The sequence below is a fragment of the Artemia sp. Qi Xiang Cuo genome, chromosome 16, assembly GCF_049724085.1.
Source record: "Artemia sp. Qi Xiang Cuo chromosome 16, ASM4972408v1, whole genome shotgun sequence".
NCBI lineage: Eukaryota > Metazoa > Arthropoda > Branchiopoda > Anostraca > Artemiidae > Artemia > Artemia sp. Qi Xiang Cuo.
In genome coordinates, this window is record NC_142809.1 from 6,279,028 (window position 1) to 6,304,947 (window position 25,920).

The window sequence follows — 25,920 nt, forward strand, 5'->3', positions numbered from 1 at the left end:
ATGGTTGAAAATATTATAACTTTGTCCTTTAGGATGACTTAATCCCCCGAAGTCCCCGGGGGGAGGGCAGAAAGTTATGAACTTTGCCCAATGTTAACATATAGTTATTTATAGTATAGGTTATTAGGAAGTATACAGACGTTTTCAGGGCGGATGTTTTCTGGTAGTGGGGGGTGGGTGGGTCCGGGGTTATGTGGGAGGATCTTTCCATGAAGGACGTCTTCAGGGGGGAAGGGACACTGTTACGAAGGGGGCGCCGGATTTCCCAGCATTATTTAAAAAAAATCAGAAATTAAATATTAAAAAACAAGTTTTCCAACTGAAAATAAAGAGTAACATGAAACTTAAAACGAAAAGAAAATTTTACGTGTATGATTGGGTTCACCCCCTAGTCAATACCTCGCTCTTTAAGCCAAAGATTTTTTAGTACTTTCATAAGAGCTATTTATTCTAAATAACGGCCTTTGTGATTAAGGGGTCATTCTTAAAGAAATGGAACAAAATTCGAACTTTAGCTTCAAGATCGAGGTATTGACTAGGAGGCGAGCCCCCTAATATACGTATTTAAATATATGAATCTAGAAGTTCGTTACGTAAGTTAATTCGTAAGTTACGTATATTTATTACTAATAAAAACGTTCGTAAATAAAATTAAACAAGTTTCGAGAAAGCCATTTAACCAAATAAAAGTAAAATTAATAAGCAAATTTTTTTTTAATTATTCATGTACGGTTAGCCAAAATCAAAACCTGAATTAATTCAAAAACGTTAAAAAATTAAATAAAAAAAAACAAATTTTTTTAAACTGAAAGTAAGAAACGACGTTAAAAATTAAAACGAACAGAAATTATTCCTTATATGAAAGGGGCTGTCCCCTTCTCAACGCCTCGCTCTTTACGCTAAAGTTTGTCTTTCTAACAACACTTATTTTTTTTAAACAATAAAAAAATTTAGCGTAAAGAGCGAGGCGTTGAGGAGGGGACAGCCCTATTCATATACGGAATAATTTCTGTTCGTTTTAAGTTTTAACGTCGTTCCTTACTTTCAGTTAAAAAAAACTTTTTTTTTTTTTTATTTAATAGCACTAAAACGGTGAGCATGAACGATTGAATTTTTCTTAAGAGTAGGTATTCAAAATCAGAAAAAATTATTAATAAACTTCAATACGGTACACAAAAACGAGCATCAAAAATACAATTATTTGAATAATATTTACAATTTCGGATAGTCAAAATCGTCCATTATTTTTGCACCATCCTCATATTTTTACAAGTTTTCGACAACTCCCATTTCAAGGATACACAAAATGAATTAAAATCGTATGGGGTTAATAATTCCCCTCGAAATTTTTGGACCATCAATAAGGGGGAGGGGGTAGATGATCCGTCAGGTTAATGATATACCTGTTTCTTATCGTATAATCTAACCCTCAGGTGTCAATAGCGCACCTAAGACATTTTTTATACTAAAAATACATAAACTAAACGCCAAAATATCATAATTCTGTCAATTGTCAATAGAAAAGCCAAAGTTATATTATAGAGAGGGGTTGTTGTTGTAGAAGTTATTGTAGGAGGGGTTGTTGTTGTAGAGGTTGTTGTAGGAGGGGTTGTTGTCCGGGAAGTTAATGATATTTTTAGTTCTTACAGTAGAATCTAACCAGGGAGATATAACTACTGCATCTACGTCATTTTTCGTTTTCACAGATTAAACGCCAAAAATCATCATTTTGTCAATTCTTAATAAAAGAAAAAACAAAAAATAAACCAGCAACGTACTTTCTTCTTTTATTGTCACTGTTGTTTTACATAATTAATGCATTAATTATCTAAATATTATATTAAAATTATCTAAATATTCGTCAATAAATAGTTAATCGAGCGTGAAGCAACATGACCTCAAGCTTCATTCTCAAAATATAGATTAAGTGCCAAAAAATCACATTTTTTAATTTTAAATAAAAAAATAAATGAATAAACCAGCAATGTACTTTCTTCTTTTATTCTCTCAGTTGTTTTACAGAATTAATCTATTTGGCTATCGAACAGCTCATGTAAGAACAATTTGTAAATACAAAAATAAATTTTGATTCAACACATAATTCAGAGGGGTTGTTGTTGTAGAAGTTATTGTAGGAGGGGTTGTTGTTGTAGGAGGGGTTGTTGTCCGGGAAGTTAATGATATTTTTAGTTCTTACAGTAGAATCTAACCAGGGAGATATAACTACTGCATCTACGTCATTTTTCGTTTTCACAGATTAAACGCCAAAAATCATCATTTTGTCAATTCTTAATAAAAGAAAAAACAAAAAATAAACCAGCAACGTACTTTCTTCTTTTATTGTCACTGTTGTTTTACATAATTAATGCATTAATTATCTAAATATTATATTAAAATTATCTAAATATTCGTCAATAAATAGTTAATCGAGCGTGAAGCAACATGACCTCAAGCTTCATTCTCAAAATATAGATTAAGTGCCAAAAAATCACATTTTTTAATTTTAAATAAAAAAAATAAATGAATAAACCAGCAATGTACTTTCTTCTTTTATTCTCTCAGTTGTTTTACAGAATTAATCTATTTGGCTATCGAACAGCTCATGTAAGAACAATTTGTAAATACAAAAATAAATTTTGATTCAACACATAATTCAAATATCTAAATATTCATGAATAAATAGTTAATCGAGCGTGAAGCAGCATGACCTCAAACTTAAGAAATGTAGAAAACTTTTTCTCTAACACCAGAAGCTGGCAGAAGAAATTTCTTTCCCATTGACTGCCCCGACAGATTGTCACTTGTCGACAACTTCCGAGATAACCTCGGGGAAAGAAAAGCTCAAGGGAACAAATACAACCTATTCCCAGGAAAAGATAAAGAAAAAATAAAAATCTTCTCCAATCTAAATAGGGCAATCCTCAGTGGAGAAATAATCATTCCTCTAAGGTGAGTAAGGGGCAGCCAAAAGGTTACATCAATCAGTATCATATCGTCTTTCACCCATAGGGAGTTCTAGTAATGAGGCACAATTGTTGAAATGTAGGTAAATTGTCCAAACATCAAATCTTGCTTTATGAACTAATGATGGTGGAAAAAGAGGGTTAAAAGTTTCATAAGATTTCATTAATGCCATCGGAGGGCTGACTAGCCATCGGAGGGCTGACTGTAACACAAAGTTCTTAAGACAAAATAAACTATCAAAAGAAATAATAAGTTGTTAGACTGCATTGCCTTTCCATTTACAAACGAAAATATGAAATAACAGGTGCAATATTTTGAAAACAAGATAGTGGGGGAAAAAACAAGAAACTATAAATAATAAAAAATTCCGGATATTTCGGCTTCCCGTCCAGAAGCCTTTGTCAATAGAAAAAAAATAAACCAAATTAAACTAAACATCAAAGAAAAGGAAAAAACAAAACAAAAACTTTAAAGTGGGTTTTTTACGTTTTTTTCCTTTTTTTGATGTTTTGTTTTAATTTAGTTTTTTTTTTGTCGATAAAGGCTTCCAGACGTGAAACCGAAATATTCAGAATTTTGTTTTATTTTTTTTTTTTTTTTGCCTTGTTTATAAAATATTACACCGATTTTTTTTTATATTTTCCTTTGTATAATTTTTCAAACGAAAAAAAAACAAAAAGCAGGAGATGAAAGGCGAAGGAGATTGCATTGACCCCGATTGTGTTGACAAGACGGAGGCCGGTTCAGTCAAAAAGGAAAAATTTCGCCCAAATATTTTGTCCCATTGACAAGCTAACTTAGCCAAGACTAGCCTAAACTAACCAGAAAAGCTTCGCTAGCCTAAATAAAATAGAACTAACCTGACAGGCTTAACTGTGGCAGCCTAACCTGACAAAACTTTTTCAAAGATGCTACAATATCTTTAAATTTAGTTCCCTGTGATGGATCTATCACCAAGCCCACGAACTTTCAAGCTAATCGAGGAAAAAATACATTTTTAGTCCACACCACCTATCTCAGCCACGGTGGAGGCCGACCTCATAAAAAAAGTAGATGTCCATAGTTGCTTCAAAATGTCTATAATTACTTACCTTTGATTGCCTATCAGCCTAAAGTAAACCCATAGCCATTGATACAACTTAAACACCAACCTCCATGTTGGCTATTAAAGCCAAGCGCACTAACAATAGCCTACGGTCCAAGCAGTGGTGTCGATTCATGAAAATGTACAGGGCGGCATGGCTTGTAGAGGGGCGGGGGCAAAAACGACCAATTAGCCATGATAAAATAGAATATTGCTATGAAATAGAAACAAGAAGATACCCCCCCTCTAATTGGCACCCCTGGGTCCAAGATAAACTATAAATAAGTTATTTAGGTAAGTACCCACATCCTGACAAAGAATGCTGCTCAAGACACACCATTTCACTGACGAACAATTCCTCAAATCATAGACTAGTTCATTTTATTCTTTTTTTTGTTGTATTTATACGAAACTATCCCTTCTCCTTGGCATAGGTGAACTGGGAACATCAGAGCCCTTCTTAAATACTGAATCTTACGCGGGGAAGTTAGTCAGCCCAAACAAGGTTGTCATTACGCTTAGGCGCTACACAAGGTAAGATTAATTTAGGAGCAAAAAAAAACTCATCACAGGCAGAAAAGTAGTTGCTTTTTTATTCTCAGCAACAAAAAAAATAATAAAACCTAAAAAAATAATTAAACAAAACCAATTAAACCTATTAGTTGCTACATATCCTTATTGCGAAAAATCTTAGGTGCTACACAACAAGGCCGCCGTATCCAGGGGGGTACAGAGTTTGAATCCCCCCCCAAAAAAAAAATAATTTCTGTCTGACTCGTAAAAATGTGACAAAATTGCATGTTAACAAATTGCGTTTGAAACGTTTTTGGAAGTTTTTTACCCGCCCCCACAGAAATCCTTCATACACCATTGCTACATAATAAGGTGTGCATAGTATACCCGCACACAGGGAGAAAGAGTACTGGAGATATACCCAATCCAAATACCATTCTATGGGAATTCCTAATTTTGGAGAAAAGGAAACTGAGGAAAAATACAACCCTTTCCCGCGTAGGTAAAGCAAAGATAAAACAGAATCCAACCTAAATATGGCTATTCTGTTAGGAGAAATGGCATTTCTCTAATATGAGGCAAAGGGAGCCAAAAGGCTTCATCAAGCAGCTGCCTATAACATTTTGCGGATGGGGAATCCCAGCAATGAGTCATCATCAAGTCAGTTTTGAAAAAAAAACTTCAAACTTTACTCCCCCTCACTCATCGGAAAAATTTACCGGTGTGTCTTCGCTTCAAAAAAAAAAATTTATTTAAATGCACGTAGTTAAAGCTCTGTTTTTATTTACCATCAATTTTTTTTTTATTCTTACTTAGCTCATTAAAATAAGATCTCGACCAAGATTTTATTTTGCTAGTTCTCACCACGCTCAATGTATTCTTTATGCCTCTAACAATCATCTAGATTCCTTCGCTAATCTTCACAATTAGTCTTATATTTTTCCCACTTGCTTTTCATAATAGGGAGGTTTCAAGTGTTTTGTTCCATTCCTTTTTGTCTCTGTTCCCATGTAGAAATAATTTATTTCACTATTCGTCGATGTTGTTAGATTTACACGGAACTAGACCTCGACTCAGATGTAGATCCCCTAAGCGTGGCAGCAGCTGTGACCTGTGGCTCACAGTTGTGGCGCAAGACAAGCTACTATATCTACCAAATGAGACCCAAATTTGCTATAGACACAACAAAGGTTCTATATGCTATCCTCAACTAAATCTAACTGAGAAGATCCAATAGTTCACATGGACGCGGATGACAAGAATCTAGCTCTTCTCTCCTCGGGCTCTGATCAAGTTATTTATTAGATCTGACCATTACGCAAAGATCAAGCCCAGTTAGAAAATAAAAAGCTACGACCACAAGTCTAGATTTGGCATCCCTATCCGTGAGATGTGCTTCGGATAATAATTTAAAGCCCCCCCATTGATCCTACGCTACGAAAAGTCATAACTAGGACCAAAATTGCAACTTCTGACTATGCTTGGTTGAGGCCTAGACAGGGAATTACAAAGAGAGGGGGGCTTTGCACCTGCCCCAACTGAAATCCTAACCTTCTCCAGTTTCTGGGCCCTTTATATCCAGTAAGTAAAATAAAATTTGTTTTTTTATTTTCGGCCACCCTCCAAAAATTCTAGCGTACATGCCTCAGTCTAACTATCCATGGTTATTATATATTTTCCCCCCCCCCCCCCACTGAGGTCAAGTTAGCCGTTGGCTCCCTCCAAAAAATTAGGACATTAGATATTAATTCTCATCAAGCTTGATTAAAACTGAACAGTATCTTCTAGTACATATCCTGATGGTAAAAATTTAGACCTAAAAACCTCATACTAGAGCGGTCAGACCTTGAACGATCCCCCAAAAAGGCGCGAAGCGGAAACTTGGTTTCCACCAAAATGTATTGAAATTCAATCAAAGGTTCTGTTAGATATCCTGATTGCAAATATGTTAACGCTGCTAGAACCCAATTTTTACTTCCAATCAAGTTTTGTAAACTTCTGGCAATTTATTCCATTCCTGTCCCCACCTCGGAATGGCAGTCGGAATAGAGTCAGAATGGCAGATAGACTTGGTTTAGTCTGCTTCTGAGCACAATACTTACAGAAACATGAAATTTCCTGAAAATTTCCCAAATCTAAAATTTTCCTTAAAAAAATAATGGAAATTTGAACTATAGATTGACTCTTCTAGACCTAATTCTTTGAAATATATAAAAGATACAGAAATTACAATCTTAGGTCTCCAAGAGATAAATGTTTCATACGATTCCAACTTTACATGATAAAAGTCAATTTTCAGAGATAGGACAAGTATTTCACAAACTTGAGACAGGTTCTCACAAACTCATAAATAAACAAGTTTCAATTTCCATCTATTACTGTTACAGACAGCTGATCAAGAAAAAAAAAGGGAAAGCAGTAGCATTGATCCGCCAAACAACTAATACAAATGTATGATCAACTGACGACTGCTTTAATAACCAAAATTTAAAATTTAATTCAGTCAATTTTTTTTTCACTATACCTTGAAGCGGTTAAATTAAAAGGAATTTAAAAGTGTGAGAATATGGTCTTTTTAAAGCAGTAAAACCGAATATTTATTACCAAAGTTTTACGTCGATCCGCATTAGACCAGGCAGCCTCTCATTACTATTGTTCTAAGGAAGAAGAAATTGACATATTTAGGACGTGTATTCCGTATGACAGAAGGCCACTTTCCTCGGACAGTCTACGATATGAAACCAGACGGCAGAAGAAGACAAGGTAGTCCAAAGACCACATTGCGGCAAACTTTTGATAGAGACCTGAGAACAGCTGAGACCTCATTAGAACCTGAGTGGGAACATCATCGCTGCGGCACCGCTTCGGGGCAAGTGGAGAGGCTTCGTCGACGCCCTATGCACCACCAATGGCTCAGTAGGAACTAATGTCTAAAGTAAGGTTTCGATCGAGAAATGAAAGCATATAAATTACCCAGCTGAACAATTACCACAAAAGGAGTTGGCGTTGATGGTTTTTCGTAATATAAGTAGAGAAGACTGAGCCATCGGGCATTCATTCGACTTTCCATGACAGACTAGTCCTCATGATTAGTTCTTGATCAGCGAGTATATGGTACTGGCAGCAGTTGAGGCACAGACAGTAGCTTGTCGTAAGCTCTCTGAATTTGGAAGTTAAATAAAGATTAGGAAGGTGGGCATTGCTTTGAAGCTTATGGAAGAGGTTCAAACTTTTAAACCAATTGATTAATTGAGGTTGGTTGAGTAAAATGCTGCAGATGTCCATTGGTGACTAAGTAAAACCTGTTAGGTAAACTGTCAAACCATGGGAACGTAAAACCGGCCCCAATATAGGGGAACCAATGCATATTTGAGATTAAAAAATTTGAGAGCAGACATCGGAGCTTCCCCAGTCAGCTATTAATTTGGGACAATGAGAGAGGAGATGAGATGACTTTTATTTTCAACTAATAATTACATCATACTTAACTGGCACTTACCACATTTTTTAAATAACATTATCAACAGACGTAGAAATGGTAAGAACGTCTGACTTTTATTAAGCCACTATTGTGGCTTGAGCAGCGTCACACAATCTTTCATCACAAACCAAACTCATTCACTCATCCTACTCTTTTCTTACTAGTCCAGGAAGGGAACGGTTTGACCGGGAACAAATTGCAATAGAAATGATTCTTTCACTACCCGACTCAGAAAAATGCGCTGATTCCAAATATGCAAATTTTGTTCATCTAGCTGTTTCGAAAATATGTTTTTTTTCTAGTTTGAGGTTAATTATGAGGAGGGAAATTTCGTGTTTGCACATAAAACCGTACAACAACAGAACTGATGTCTAGAATAGGGTACTAGATCACGGTGAGTATGAAAATCACCTTTATTTGAACGTAAAATTAAAACTTTCATTTATATTTTTAGGTTGAACGATGAATATATAGCAAACTACTAAAAATTATGTTTTTGAGGTTGATGTTGAGGATGTAAAATTCGTTTTTTCATATAAAGGCGCACAACAACGAAATTAATGTCTAAAATAAGGTACTAGATCATCGTGATTATGAAAATCACCTTTATTTGAATGTAAAATTAGAACTTTCATCTAAATATTCCATCAGTTTCATAATCCTTTTGCGACTGATGGGACCTCACAATCCCAGCATGTAAAAAATCCTTCAGGCCGATTCTACATCGATCACTACAGTGATAAAACCTGTTCCGTTGTGTTTCGCCTTTGCTGGCCAGTCGATTAATGGGTAACAGGTCAAAGTTGTGTTCAGTCAGTGAGAGTTGTTTAGCTGATGGTGAAGTTTTGCTATTTCTTTTTTATCAAAAAAGGTAAGAAGTTGGGTTTTTTATTTGTGATAGCAGGTTACAGCATAGTAATGTCAGAGCAAAAAATTGGAAGAGTTTTTCCTGATGTGTAAGAAAACATTTTGGTATAGAAAAAAATCTGATAAAGCCCTTTGGATGCCCGCTGTGATGGATTCTATTTTAGGGACATTGCAGTCCCAGTGGGCAAGGCCCTTGCACGGTGGTGACTTTTAATTCCCGTTTGTCGAAGATGGTAAAACGACACTTTTGAAAATGCTTGATGATAATCAATTTCTAAAGCCGCAGTAATCTTGGAATTGTTGTTCTGGTTTATTTTCGCTTCCTATGGCTTATGGCGTTTTAGTTTGGCTGACCTTGCTGATCATACACGCCATCTCTCTCTCTCTCTCTCTCCTCTCTCTTTCTCTCTCTCTCTCTCTCTCTCTCTCTCTCTCTCTCTCTCTCTCTCTCTCTCTCTCTCTCTCTCTCTCTCTCTCTCTCTCTCTCTCTCTCTCTCTCTCTCTCTCTCTCTCTCTCTCTCTCTCTCTCTCTCTCTCTCTCTCTCTCTCTCTCTCTCTCTCTCGTCTCTCTCTCTCTCTCTCTCTCTCTCTCTCTCTCTCTCTCTCTCTCTCTCTCTCTCTCTCTCTCTCTCTCTCTCTCTCTCTCTCTCTCTCTCTCTCTCTCTCTCTCTCTCTCTCTCTCTCTTTCGATCTCTCGATCTTAGAAACATTAAACCAGTTAAATTTAGCTATATCTTTTTAGGTTGAACGATGAATGTATGGAAAACTACTCTTAAATTTAGAATTGTTAATATGAATCGTATCATTTGCTAAAAATAAATAGTGAAAGAGCCAGGAAAGGTCGTTTTTGGAGAAAAAGGTGAAGATCCAGTGAATGAAGCTAGTCAATCAAGGAAGCGTGAAGCTGTCACAGCATTTAATGGGGATCCTGTCCATAAGTCATGCAGGTCTAGCTTCACAAACGAACTCCTTGGAAAAAAAAAACTCAACTTATGATAGTATCTGCCAGAAGTACGTTGACTACGTTGCACGGAAATACGGGGCGCAAAGGACGTCGGTGGTTTTCGACGGATACGACCAAGCACCTTCAATCAAAGACATCACCCATTTGAGACGGAAAGGGAAAAGATCGTGCCCGCAGATCAATTTCAGCAGGAATATGGTCTGATCTACAAAGAAAGAAGTGTTCCTAAGCAACTTCAAGAATAAGCAAGCAATCATAGCCATGACCAGTGAGTACCTGACCAAAGCTGGGTGTCAGATATATCAAGCACAAGGGGACGCTGATATTCTACTTGTTCTAACCGCAGTTCGATCTGCTTCTCTTAGCCTTACTGTCCTTGTTGGAGACGACACAGATCTGCTTATACTCCTCTGTTATCACGCACAGACAGATAGCCAAGCGATCTACTTTTACTCTGAATCTTGAGCTGAAATCTCAAAGCAAAGAATTTGGGATATAAATGCAACGAAACACAAACTTGGATCTTGTATATGGAGCAAAATCTTGTTTTTCCACGCCTTCCTTGGGTGCGATTCAACGTCTCGTGTCTGTGGCATTGGAAATTCAGCGGGACTAGCTTCTGATAAAAAAAACAACAAGTTTTACTAATCCACTAAATTTTTTATGGGCCTACTATCCACCAAGCACGGCATTTCAACAGCTGGGGAGGAAGCAAGGAAGCTTTTGTATAGGTGCCCAGGCTCAATTTCAACCCTCAATCAGTTGTATCAACTCGAATTCATCGAGAAATTTACCGCATATGCTTCGTATGTTAAGTCTAAAGTTCTCCCTCCCACCAGTGATGCTTGCAGCTCTCACTCATTTCGAGCTTATTTGCAAGTTGAATCGTGGAAAACCCTGGGATGTAATCTCGACCCTGGCCATTTCGGTTGGGTAATTCAGAATGGATTATATCGCCCTATTTTTGGTGAACTCCCCGCTGCCCCCAACTCTCTCCTTGCAGTTTTTCGCTGTAACTGCAAAACCGACTGCTCAAATATGCGATGCACTTGCAAAAGAAATGGCATTAAATGCATCTGGGCCTGTGGAGCTTGCAAAGGAACAAGTTGTGCGAACTGGGTTACAACTGAGTTTCTTGAAGTTGATGATCCCGAAGATAATGAAGATCTATGAATACTGATATTTCGTTTTTTTATCACATTTGTATATTATATAACTAAAAAACTTGAGAATGCTTCAATCGTTAATTAAACCATCAAAATGGGTGATAGTTGTCATTCTACATTTTAAGACCGGTTTCTTTCAGATTCAGCGTGGTTTAACACTAGATGAGAAAATTCACCCTCCTCCCGCATACTCTCCCTTTAAATATTGATAACCGTTGTTTATCCTTGCAGCTAGAGATCATTTTAAGATTCAGCATACTTTATTACCCCTAAATGCATATTATTTTTTATGGTTCTACGCATTTCTGCAAAAGACATTTTTCTCCTCCTCATTATTTACCTCAACCCCAAAAAAACGTATTTGTGAAACAGCTAGATCCGTAAACTTCGCATAATCAGAATCAGCACATTTTTCTGTGTCGGTTAGTCAAAGAATCATTACTATTGCAATTTGTCCCGGGTTAGGCCCTTTTTTCACACACTTCCTGGACTATACCTTTCAATACTATTTAACTCTACCGAATAAATAAATAAATAAAAAAAAACACAAAACAAACCCAAAAAAAATAAAAAATATATAACAAACAACAATCAAAAATATTTAATTCCCACCCAACAAAAACTTTTTAATCTAATTTTAAACTGAAACTGGTTTTCTGACTCCCTAATGCTCTCCGGGAAACCACTCCACAAATTAACTGCATAATTTCTAATTACAAAGCTAGATCGACACGTACTCCTTACTTCTGAGACTAAGCTTCCACGACCTCTAGTCCTATGATGATGATAAACTGAATTAAACTTAAAAAAATCTCTAAAATATTCAAGAGATCTCTAAAATATCTCTCTGAATTAACTGAAATAAACTGAATTAAACTGATAAACTGAATTAAACTTAAAAAAAATCTCTAAAATATTCAGGAGATCTCTAAAATATCTCTAAAAATCTCTAAAATATTCTGTTAAGCACTTGGTAAGTAAACACTCCCGCCTGATGGTCTCTGATCAGATGAACATTTAAAATTCTAAAACTCATAAAACATTCACGCGTGCGCTCATACTGAACAAACTCACCCAGTAAGCGCCTCATTCTGAAGAATCTGTAGTCTTAATATTTGAAGAAAAATTAGATGTATAAATACAGCAACCATAAACAATAAAAGGATGAAAATCAGTATGATATACATTTATTAAAATAGTTAAAGGTAACAGGTGTTTCAAACGCCGCATCACTCCAAGACCTCGTGCAAGTTTAGAAGAAATCATAAAATTAGAGGATAGCAATTATCAGAGTAGTGTATATTATCCACGTGTTCTGCTTCATCAAAGTGCTAAGGTCTTACAGCTCACTGATCCTAGGAAAAAGTCTAGGAAATTCTCAAAACTGCCTTGTTCAATCTTATTAATATTGGTACTCCTTATTCATATAGATAAAATCAAAAACCAAAAAGGAGATATCAGCATTTTTTGAACTTTCAAATGGAAGCTTCATTGTAGAAGAAATTAGGCTACTGAGCATACTTCTAAGCAATATTAGTTAATTTAGGACCCAATCAGAAGTTAAAATTTAAGAAATTAATCAGAAGGAATTTGGATTACATGGTTATAACCAACAAGAATTCAATTGGCCATAACATAAACAAATACCCTATACTATAAATCACTATTAATTTCTGACAAAAATAACGACAGCAATCGAGCAATCGAATCTTTGGCCATAAATCATACTCAATAATCGACATTAAGTCCCTAGCCCAGCTCAAATGCCACAATCATGCGATGATAATAAGAGAATAATCCAACAACCGATTCCTAGCCATTACTCCGACTCATTAACTGACATTAGATTTCTAGCCTTGCTCAAATGTCACAATTTTGTGACAAATAGGTTTTGGTCTGAATATTATATTTCAACTATCAGAAAGTTCAGGTTTACTCTAAATAGAACAATTTTTCTCATTTAGAGATGAATATAGAATACATCTTTGGTTTACAACCCAATGCAATTATCTATTATACTGGGGTCATTCCCCCGGGATAATTCCCCGCCATTTTCCCCAAACGCATCTACTCAAAATTTTGAGATTGAGATAGCCATTTTGTTCAAAAAAGTCTAAAGACCAAATTACCATGCCTCCGGGTTTAACAGCCCCCCTTCGAAACCCCCAGGAAAAAGGCTGTAAGTTCTGCAAGTTACCCATTTTTAAGATGCAAGGTTTTCATAGGAAGGGTGGTCGTACAAACTTTGGAGGAGGGGAAGATGCCTCAAATGGTGCATTTTAATGCCAAAACATCCGAAATGTAATTGAGCCTTCAGATAAATACATAATTACTTCTAAGGAAGGGACAGGGTGGGGGAGGGGGTGGATGTGGAGGTAGAAATTGATATTTAATCCCAATTGACTTCTGGGAATATTTCTGGTGATCTACGGTGTTATTAGGAAAGTAAAGAGTAACATCAAACCCCGAAATTAACAGAATTTATTTCTTAGGCCTATAGGAGGGGGACTGCCCCTTCCTCATCCCCAGCCTCCCCCTCGTGGTCATAGAAACTTCAGATGATGCCTATTCGATCGAAAATTGAGAGTTCGGATTCCTTTCTTATAATTCGAAAGTGACAGGAGACCAACCATCCCCTGATTAAAACCTGTTTTTGATATCTGTTCCTTTTGTTACCCCTTAGGGCATCTGATCGACATTTTGAGGTACCTATTTTGTACTTTCTCTGTGGCTGCTCAATTTTGCGTGTGGAAGAACTTTTCATGGGGGGAATTATCCGGAGGGAATTTTCCAGAGGAGATGAGTTTTCAGCAGGAGGGTGGGGGGGTTAGGGGGAAACGCCAGTTCCCATTATACTGCCACCAGCGTGTTAAACGTGGAGACAGCAGATTTTTATACTAGTCATCGAATTGGTTTAGACTCGCTGATAAACTACAAGAGAAGAAAGAATAACGAAAGAAGTATATCATTTTCAAAACATATCTATTTATAGTATGTCTTAATCTTATGTGTTAATATCATTGCAAAAAATGAATAAAGACAAAAAATTTTGCTCCAAAAGCAAAACTGACGGATGACGAACCTTCCTTTTGGATATGACGTTACAATCAATTTGTTTCACGCAATTTTGGAGGATTATTTATATACACTTTTGTGATTTAAGATGATTGTAGATATGGAAAAGACATCTATCTGTTAAAACAGAAAAATAATGTGAAACATAATATAGCTGATTCACAACATAGCTGGTACTGATTTGAGATCAGATTTCACTATTTTAATATAGACTACTGAGATAAAAAAAAATGAGATTGAAATTTAAAATAAATAATTTATCATTAGTTTGCGATTAGGATTTTAAGTACCAAGGACAGTGAAAATAAAATCGGAATATCTGAATTAATTAAAATGAAACTTACACAACCATATATAGGTATAAAAGTGGGAAAGATTTATAGATTAAAAATGGGAGATACAGATTCAAAATGTATTATAGATTAAAAATTGGAAAAATAATAAATATTTATATATTATCATTATATACTTAATATTTGCATATTAAAAAATGTAAATATTTACAGATTGAAAAATGGGAAAACCAGGAGCTCAATCTTTATTGAAAAATACCCCTATGTACAGTTATGCAGTTTTCGGTAGTAGCTTGCGTCTGATTTAAAAAGAAAGAAACGTGGATGAAAAACCAGAAAAAAAACTAAACATAAATGGTACCAAACAACTTATTTAAGTCTGGTAAATATCTAGTACTGCCCTAAAGATTTCATAATTTTGCAAAAATCAAAAGGAAAATATTAGAAAATCGCGGTTTTCCGGTATGAATAAACCAAAGTTAGGCCCAGGCCCCCAGAGGATCCAGGGGGGGCCTGGACCCTCTAGATTTTTTCTGGTGCCCTCATTCCAAGTTTTTTTTTCTGTTTTTCACTCTTTCTTAAAATAAACTTGTCAATTTGGGTAATTATTGGTGCCCTTGTCACATTGCCCCCTCCCCAGATTTTTATCTAGATCCACCTGTGATCCAGGCAATACAAAAATGTTTTTATTGTGATGTCCTTGTTTTAGAAAAAAAATCTTTAAACGGATAAAATGATTTTTACGTTAATTTTTAATCTCATATCAATGTTAAGCTCAACTGCTTCTTTACTATTCCTGTTACAGTCACCTGTGTCATTCTATATGTTATACTATTCTTGTAAACAGTCACCTATAGAGTCATCTATATTTCTACAATAATCCTCATAATTGTCCCTTTTTTTCACCTGCTATTCAAATAAGGAGACATTCAAGTGTTTTGCTCTTATCCCTTTTGGTCTCTATTTCCCATGTAGAAAATCTTGAAGTCCATTATTTTGAGAAGTTGTTAGATTCAAACGGAACTAGAGAACCCTTGAGAGAGTATTTTTTGCTCACTGGAACTACTCAAGTAACTCTTACAGAATGCAATCAACTGTTACAGAATCCTGTAATCTCAACTCTACTAAGAAACTTGAGAAATTTTCAAAGAACAAAGGACTCTGAAAGAGCAAAATAGCATTTGGTAGAGAATATTCGTTGATGATTTAGCTCGAATTATTTATAACCTTGGAGATATCTACCTGCTATAAAATTTGCCACATATCTGGTTATTGGAACAAAACCACTACATTTAGTAGCATTTATTAGTGGGAGCAAAATAGCAATGGTAGAGAACACTTGTAAACGGTTTAGCTCCGATTGCATATCCTTGGAGATATCCCTTATGCAATAAAATTTGTCAAATATCTGGGTACAGAAACAAAACCAACTGCATTTAGTGGCATTTGATAGGAACAAAATAGCAATTGGTAGAGAAGATTAGTCGATGATTTAGCTCTGAGTATTTATATCCTTGGAGATACCTACATGCTATAAAATTTGCCATATATCTGGTTACTGGAACAAAAGCAACTACATTTAGTAGCATTTATTAGTGCGAGCAAAATAGCATTAGTAGAGAACACTTGACAATGATTTAGCTCCGATTACATATCCTTGGAGATATCCCTTATGCTATATAATTTATCACATATCTGGGTACAAAACAAGACCAACTGCATTTAGTTGCATTTGATAGGAAGAAAATAGCATTTGGTAGAAGAGATTAGTCGACGATTTAGTTCTGATTGTTTATATCCTTGGAGATACCTGCATGCTATGACATTTGCCACATATCTGGCTACTGGAACAAAACCAACTGCATTTAGCAGTAGCAGTTAGTAAGAGCAAAATAGCAGTGGTAGAGAACACTTGTCAATGATTTAGCTCCGATTACATATCCTTGGAGATATCCCTTATGCTATAAAATTTGTCACATATTTGGGTACAGAAACAAAACCAACTGCATTTAGTGGCATTTGATAGGAACAACATAGCATTTGGCAGAGAATATTTTTCAATGATTTACCTCCGATTTACCCCGGATGTACCCTTACTCATGAGTCGCATCATCATTTTAGAACAAATTCCAATCATTATTGCACTTTGGTATGTTATTTTTCTACTCTCGTACCGCTATAGTGCCTCAACGAAAGATGAAAATTTTGCTATCGCACCACAGCAGAGATTTTAGAAATTTTTTTTTTCAAAAAAATCATTTTTTGATTGGGGGGAGCTGTTTGTAACTCCTTGTTTGTAACTCATTGAATCTCTTTTTGATTGGGGGGAGCTGTTTGTAAATCCTTGAATCTCTTTTTGATTGGGGGGAGCTGTTTGTAACTCCATGCTTGTAACTCCTTGAATCTCTTTTTGATTGAGGGAGCTGTTTGTAACTCCTTGTTTGTAACTCATTGAATCTCTTTTTAATTGGGGGGAGCTGTTTGTAACTCCTTGTTTGTAACTCATTGAATCTCTTTTTGATTGGGGGAGCTGTTTGTAACTCCTTGCATCTCTTTTTGATTGGGGGGGAGCTGTTTGTAACTCCTTGTTTTTAACTCATTGAATCTCTTTTTGATTGGGGGGAGCTGTTTGTAACTCCTTGTTTGTAACTCATTGAATCTCTTTTTTATTGGGGGGAGCTGTTTTTAGCTGTGGTGCTATCGCACCACAGCAGAGATTCAGTTTTATAGATCTACCGAATCATATTTTTGAAATTCAATGTAAAAAGTATTTTAGATTAAAAATGAATTTTTTTGAATTGCCGAAAAAAAAATTATATTTTTTAAGGAAGTTTATATCTTTCTCTGGAAGAAATTCTAAGTAGTATCATAATTCTGGCTCCATGATTGGATAGATCTGACACTAGTTAATCTGATGACATGAGTAGCTTGTTCTTTTTGTGCAAGTTACAGTTACTGGCTTGTCACGAAATCCCTAGTTTGAGAGGGAACACATACTTTAAGCAAGAAAAAAAGAACAAATTTAAAAAAATATAAACTCTTCAAGTATTTATCAATGCAATAGTTTATTGGGGATCATTGGGGATCATTCGATCCTTCTTACTCGGTTTAAAGGGATACAAGTTGGTATGTTAGGTACAGTTGGGTATGTACACCAACTTTCAAGTTGATGTATATACACCAACTTGAAAGCAAAGACCATACTTTTGCTATTGTCGTACCACGGCCGTATTTTTTTGTATTAGAAATACTTTTCTTGACAAAGATGCTCCTCTCTTGATTCTCTGCTCGCAGAGAAATAGATTAATTTGCATTTTAATATTTAAATATTTTAGGTAAGTTTACCTAGAGTCTTGATCCTCAAAAGTAAGACAGCTTACATACAACTTTAGAAACTTAAGAACTTACCTAACAATCATAACTTACCTTACCGCAACCACGTTTTTTAGTCCTACAAAGTAGCAGCGAAGCCCGTCAGACGACAGGAATAAAATAGAAAAAAAAACTATCCTGTAGTGTTTTTTAAGAATCAGAGAACCCTTATTTTGCCTCCAAACTTAAAATTCAAGGTGACGTTCCTCAATCCCCTCCAAAAAACTGTGCCTGAATTTTCCGACTCAGTCAGCCAGCGGTAATAGAATATATTTGCAAAAACTCTTCTATCGAATATACTCATTTATGAATATATCCCCTTCCGTTTAATCAGGTTCCTTATCCGTCTGCACACGTAAAACAGTCTAATATCGATTTTTCTTCACAATTGCATCCTTACAAAAAAATATCTGTATTCTTAATATTTTATTAGTTGAAAGTGATTGGAGGGCAACTAGCCCCCCCCCCCCACGACCATCATTTCCCCAAACACATCCAATCAAAATTTTGAGATAGCCATTTTGTTCAGCGTAGTTGATTTCAAGATAGAAAATATGTTTTTGAGGAGGACACTCCCTCACAACCCTCAGGGCAAGGGTTTTAAGTTATGCCCTGGGGGCATATAAGTTTTTTATAGAAGGCGTTGTCGTAGAAACTTCAAAAAAGCTCATTCGTTTGGAAATTCGAAGGGCTAGTGCCCTTTTTAATAGTCGAAAGTTATTGGAGGGCAACTATCCCCCCACACGCCCATGATACCCCCAAACACATCCAATAAAAATTTTGAGACAGCCATTTTGTTCAGCATAGTTGATTTCCTGATAGAAAATATATTTTTGAGGAGGACACCCGCAGGGCATGGATCGTAAGTTATACCTTGTAAGCATAAAATTTTTTGATGGAAATCTCTGTCATAGAAACTTGAAAAAGCGCTCATTCGATTTGAAAAACAAATATCTATTGCCCTTTTCAATAGTCGAAAGTGATGTTAGGGCAACAAGCACTCCTATTACACCCATCTTTCTTCCAAAAACATCTAATAAAATTTCTGAGGTATCCATTTTATTCAACGTAGTTGAAAGTTTTGGAAATTAGGTCTTTAAGGATGACAACCCCTCCCCCCACAGCCCTCAGGGCAAGGGCTGTACGTTATGCCCTGGGGCATATAAAGTTTTTATTGAAAGCGTTGTCGTAGAAAATTCAAAAGGGCTCATTCAATTAGAAATTAAAAGAGTTAGTGCCTTTTTTAATATTTGAAAGTGATTGGAAAGCGACTAACGCCTCTCTCACGCCCACCATTTTCCCAAACACATCAAATCAAAATTTTGAGATATCTATTTTGTTCAATGTAGATGAACGTTCTGGAGATTAGGTCTTTTAAGCTGATAACCTCAGAGCCCTCAGTGCAAGGGTTTAAGTTATGCCTTTGGGGCATATAATGTTTATATAGAAAGTCGTTGTATAAATAATAGAAGCAGGATCGCGCTGCCTAAGTAAAGAACGGGCACATCGAGAACGAGACAAGAAACGGGGACTAAGTAAAGAGGAGGAAACTCCCCCATAACCCTCAGGGAAAGGGTTTTAAGTTATGCCCTGGGGTCATATAAGAACGATGTTGGCACAATGTATTATTTATTAATTTTTTCCTTTAGAGCAGGGCACTTCGTATCGAAGAAGTTGTCTTAGAAACTTCGAAAAGCACTCATTCAATTGAAAATTGGAGTGGCTTATGCCCTTTTTAATAGTCGAAAGTGATTGGAAGGCGACTAACACCCCTCTCACGCCCACCATTTCCCCGAACACATCCAATCAAAATTTTGAGATAGCCATGTTGTTTTACGTAGTTGAAATTTCTGGAAATTCGGTCTTAGAGGATGACAACCATCCTAACAGACCTTAGGGTAAGGGTTATAATTTATGCCCTGGGGGTATATAAGGTGCTTATAGAAAGAGTTTTTGTCACAAAAAAGGCTTATTTGATTGGAAATTGAAAAGCCTAGTGCCCTTTTTAATAGTCGAAAATGACTAGAAGGCTCGACATTTTTATAGTAAAGATCGAGGTGGGTATAATGTATTATTTTTTGTTGTTGTTGTTATTTAGACCAGGGCACTTCGTATCGAAGCAGTTGTCGTGGGAACTTCGAAAGGGGCTCATTCGATTGAAAATAGAAAGGGCTCATGCCCTTTTTAATAGTCGAAAGTGATTGGAGGGCAACTAATCCCCCTTGCACTCCCACCCACCCACCCCAGCCCTCCCATTTCTGCTCTAAAAATTTAACCACATCAAAATAGCGTAAGTGCATCCAAGCTATCAAAGAAAGTAAACAGTTCTTTTTTGCAAATGTTATTATCTGCTCTAGACTGGGTGAAAAACTGTGAGTTATAAAGCTTCGTCGAACACTGTTTTTTGAGTCCGGGTTTTTGTGGAGGTGTATGCCTTTAACAATTGCTGAAAATTGTTCCCCGACAAACAAGATTCATACTCTGGAATAGATTGATAAAAAAACGAAAAGATTAAAGAACTATTTTCTTTTTCCCTGAAAACACTCTTTCTTTTCAAAAAAAATGGGTTAATTTGTATTTTTCCATTTCCAAATTTCGCGTAAGTTTACCTAGAGGCTTGTTCTTCAAAGGAACACATTAGCTGTTGCTTCCTTTTCAAGTTTCCAATTTACTGAAAATCTATCATCTGCAGGAAATTAGATGCAAACCATCGATTGGAGGGAATTAAATTATCCACAAAATGAAAGCTTTTTGTGTCTGATATTTAGTTGTTTCTAAAGAAAAGGGATCTTTGATGGAGTACTCTTTGAGATGAAAGATAGATATTGACTCTTCCCTTTAAATTGATGCTTAAACTGCCAAGACTCTCTCTCACTCTTCCTTAAGATTTGATTCAATTGCTTATTTGACTTAAATTGAAAGTTCTAGTGCTTTAATTACCTACCTCTATTAGTTTAGATATTCGTTTCTAATCGACAGTGACGTCAATTAGGGAGTGGAGGGTATGTGCCCCCCTATATTTTGAAAACATTTATTTTAATTTTTTCTGGGGGGGGGGGGGTATTTCTAATTAAGTGCCATTTAGGTATCTTTATTGAAAAAAATTAAGAAAAGCCCCCTCCCCCAAAGATTTGAAAAATATTTTTGGTCCCCCTCTAGATTTTCTAGAGCTGACGCAAACATGGAATGGAAATCTTATTAGTTTGTCAATAAAATAAATCTATTTGGAATTATTCCGCTTGATTTAATTCAGTTGAGTATTGGTTTAATCTAACTGAGCATTATTTGAGTTGAGCTGATGATTCTAATGCTTCAATTACATACCTCTGTTATTCTGATGGTTATTACTATGGAGAAATTTTCACAGCTATATAACATAAATTAAAACAAAATCTTTATTTTTGATTTTTGAGCTTGTTTAATTTAATAAATTATATTTCAATTTAGTTTATTATTTGAGTTAAGTTGACAAATTACCCGTCTCTATTAGTTCAGATATTTATTACGGAGGTGGAATCTTACAGCTTCACAAAAATAATAAAAAACTTCAATATTTATTTGTATTTTCAAGCTTGATTTAGTTTCATTCATTATTTGTTCAATTTAATTGATGAACTTAGTGGTCTTAATGAGTGTGTTCCAGCAGACCAAGAATACTAACCACGAGGTGTAAATGGCGTCAGAAGTTAGGAGGATAGGTACTTGAAAAGTTGTCGGATATGTGACAAGGAATAAATAACTGCAAGCGACGTCCTATATAAACAGGAAATTCAATCTTTTCAAAAATAAAACTATATGCAGAAAAATGAAGGAAGTGTCGTGAAAGGGGTTATTTATATTAAAATCATAGAAGTTTAGAAACCACTCCTGGAAGGTACAACTGGGTCAACTCATGTCCCAACCCATGTTTGGGCTGACCTACTCACTGCTTGCCAAAAGTACAAGCTGAGACAAATCAAAAGCAGTGAACACTCTCGGGCTGTGCGTTAAAGACTTCCAGAAATATTTTCCTAACTATCCAACAGTTCCTTAAAACGAACAGAAATTATTACGTGTATGAGGGGGTTCACCTTCTAGTCAATATCTCGGTCTTTACGCTAAACTTTTTTAAGTGCTTTGAAAAGAGCTATTTATTCTAATTAAACACCCTTTGTGATTCAGGGGTCATTCTTAAAGAATCAGAACAAAAATCAAGTTTTAGCATAAAGAGCGAGGTTTTGACTAGGAGGCGAAGCCCCTCATATACGTAACAATTTCTGTTCGTTTTAAGTTTTAATGTTGCTCCTTACTTTCAGTTGAAAAAACTTGCTTTTTATTTAATAACGCTAAACCTGACAAAGAATCTATCACGGTACCTTTATATGGTACAAAGGCATGTCTATTATATTCTGCGCAGTGGACTGCAGCAACTGAGCAGGAGCAATAACCAAGATGTCTTAATTATGACGTCTTTCCTGGCGCTGGGTCGCTAAAACTTAGGGACAAAAATGCCACTGGACAATCTTTTACCTAGGTCTTTCCCCGAGAAGTTGATCTTCCTTGAATGGAACTAACAGATGGGTATTCCGGCGCAACCCAGGTCTGAAGAGCATTCCGAATGGAGGTGCAGCATCTTAGAAAGCTGTTCCTCAAGTATTGAATACCAGGTGTCTCCTCTTGTTGGCAACCCGGTGCTACCGTTTTTCAGAAGAATAGAATAAAATAAAATAAATAATTTTTATAAAAATCATACTTTAAAAGTCCTTGGGACTCCTTCCTGTCGACAGGCGATGTACAGACAAGCTGAAGCAATAGCATCATTGGATCTTCCTTTCAGCGATTTTCCATCATGAACCTAGAATCAAATCAAACTAGAATCTGTCTTCAAGCCCTAGCTCAAAACATATTTCCAAGCAAGGGCTCTCTCACAAGGGAAATACTATTTTGAAATAATGAAGGGTTATAAGTTATTTCTAGATTGTTCGCAATGGGAGTACAGGTCGTTTTCTACGGACATACCAACGTGAAACAGAGAGAGCGTAAAGTTAGTGAAATAACCTAGATGGCCCTAGCTTCATTCGGGCGGCAGCTGAATTTCTGCTTTATTACCAGGCTTGATCCCACCCCCCGAAAATTTGTTTTTGTCCGACTCATAGAAAGGTAACAAAAGGGCCTATAAAACTGTTTTTGATGCGCTTTGTAAAGACCCCCCCCCTCCCCCGAACAAAATGCCCCGATACGCTCTTGGTACCAACTATCCACTGAAATTAATATTTTATACCTCTTGACAAGGAAAAATACGTGGATGTTCGAAATTACTGCTTTTGTCGTTTTAAGCACACATGAAAAATTAAAAAAATCCAGACACTATTAAGGATAGATAGATAAATCGGACAATTTTTACATAAATTTATGGACATAAATCTGAAGAAGAAATAAAAACAAAACTGAACAGTGAATCTAAATGTCTTTTTCTTTAAGAGATGGAGTCACAAATTCATAGAAAAACAAGGATCGAAAAACAAAAAGAAGAAAAAAGTAATTGTAGATAACATATACACACAGGCAGATAGGAAGAGTTCCCAAATTGGTACAGATATATATATATATATATATATATATATATATATATATATATATATATATATATATATATATATATATATATATATATATATATATATATATATATATATATATATATATATATATATATATATATATATATATATATATATATATATATATATATATATATATATATATATATATATATATATATATATATATATTGCTCGCTGTGGTCGGAAACTGGATTTCCTTGTAGTCTGAGCTTTACGAACTTCTGTAGGTTATTGTTTCTTTGTAATTTTAGAATAGTTTTTCAAAAGTTTTCAAGTTTCTAGCTTTAAAAGGCTTCGAAATTCACTCTGGATGAATTAACAAACAAAATGTTCAATTGAATCGATATACAAAACATATATAAATTAAATATAACCAAGGAAAAGAAAGATCATTCGTAAATACAAGAACCAAAACTAGGTCAGTTTAGACAGAAACAACTCGAGTAATTTCTACGATTGGCCAACCATTTCAGATCCAATTTCGCCCGAATTACTAAAAAGCCATTGGACTTGGAAAAAAACAAGTTCCCAGCTATCCCCAGTCTAAAGTCAATAAATGTCATCACGTAATTTTTATCACTGACGCACAAATTGCCAGGAAAAAGATTTTTACTGAAGAAAAACTCCCTATGATTCGATAAAATATGACAATCTGAACACAAACATAAGTGAGGGAAAAGATACGTTGAATAATAGACAGCAAAAATGGAGATGATTAATGAAGAGGAAGACATTGCACTAAAAGGGAAAATGTGAGTCCACCTTCAGCTGTAATTAAAGAATGATATAACGAACTGAAAAATTACACTTAAATGAGCATCGAACACGGATTGATCCAAAAAGTGGCCACCCTTATTTTTGTCCAATGTTTGGAGGATATATATATATATATATATATATATATATATATATATATATATATATATATATATATATATATATATATATATATATATATATATATATATATATATATATATATATATATTTAACATTTAATGTGTGTATCTGAAAGGCCTTAGAATGGAGATTTTGGGAATTAAACAAATCCACTAATTATAGATTGATAAATAGATAGATATATGTTACCGTGAATTTCCGCGAATTGGTGAATGTCGACATTCACCGGTGAACGTCCCAAATGCCTTTTTTCTCCTTGGATTTAGTTAGCGTTGCCAGTCAACTTTTTCAAATTAATGCAAGGTTTGATGATGGCAGGTTAGGTTACAATAGATTAGGTTTGGTTAGGTGAGGTTGGGTTAGATTAGGTTTTTAACCTATTTCTGATAGTTAGAACCAAATTTAACGTAACCTAACCTAAACTAAGATAATCTAACCTAACTTTAACTTTAACCATCATAGCTTGCACCAGACTGAAAAAACTGACTCAAAAAGCTAATTGAATCCAAGCAGAGAAAAAAGAATTTCGAACATTCATCGGTAAATATCGACATTAACCAGATTTCGGACATTCACAGTAACATTTACATACAGATATATATATATATATATATATATATATATATATATATATATATATATATATATATATATATATATATATATATATATATATATATATATATATATATATATATATATATATATATATATATATATATATATTAGATCACTGCTACTCCAGTGGCGGTTCTATGCCTGAGCACGGAGGCGAGCTGCCCCCCCCCCCCTCAGTTTTCTGACATCTGCATTAAATTCATTTTATTTTATATTTTTACACTCCAGATTATGAGGTCTTAAACCGCTACTGTGCTACTCCTTAAGGCCGTATCAGACATTTTGTGACTTTTGGGACAATTGCCAAAAACTGTTTGCAAAGATTTTCTCAGAAGGGTAATGAAGATCAGAAGGACCAAACATACATTGCCCCGATGATCCTTTCTTCCGGAGTAGCTGAGCAGACGGTTTTTGCAATTATTTGAGAAGTTAAAAGATGTCTCAGATTTATTGAAAAACACAGTTTTTTAATATTGTTTGCTTAGTTTGCAGGTGAAGAAGCATTTCAGAACGCAAGATTCAGATTAAAATTAGAAATAGGGCTAAACATAATAGAGTAGGTATTCAGCTGATAGCAGGGCTGCATGAAGGGGAGATGCTCAGGTTTCAGATCGCCGAAATCTTAACATTTCCTAAATATTTTTACACTTTTGTTATAATTATTAAATAGTTTTTGTTTTCATTATCCTCCCAAAAACATTCTTGCGCAAGTGCCTGGTTTACAATACAATGAATTTTTTTCAGTTATCTTCTATTTTCTTAATGTGTGTGCTTTAATTTTTGTTTATAACCATGGCTTTTCTGGTCCCTGTATTTTACTATTTATTTTATAAATTTCCATCAATTTGTTTTCAAAATAACATTTCACCACTCAGACTAATCGACATAATACTTACCATTCCTAAATCAGCTACATATCACGATTTTTTCTCACAAGAGAGCTCTTTTAAAACAGGTTTTTAAATTATTGGTTACTATGGGCCATGGTTTGTCCTTTACTAGGTTGCAGCTATCACTACA

General features: G+C 35.2%; 1 protein-coding gene across 3 annotated transcripts in view; it reads right to left on the bottom strand.

Moving 5' to 3' along the window:
* TfIIB (transcription factor IIB) overlaps nucleotides 1-25,920 on the bottom strand; it is a 133,979-nt gene that overhangs the window by 44,355 nt on the left and 63,704 nt on the right. For all 3 annotated transcript variants that reach the window (XM_089102781.1, XM_089102783.1, XM_089102782.1), the window contains exon 6: nucleotides 22,512-22,613. In XM_089102781.1, the coding sequence (XP_088958907.1) occupies nucleotides 22,512-22,613 (102 nt within the window). The remainder of the gene's footprint in view (nucleotides 1-22,511; nucleotides 22,614-25,920) is intronic.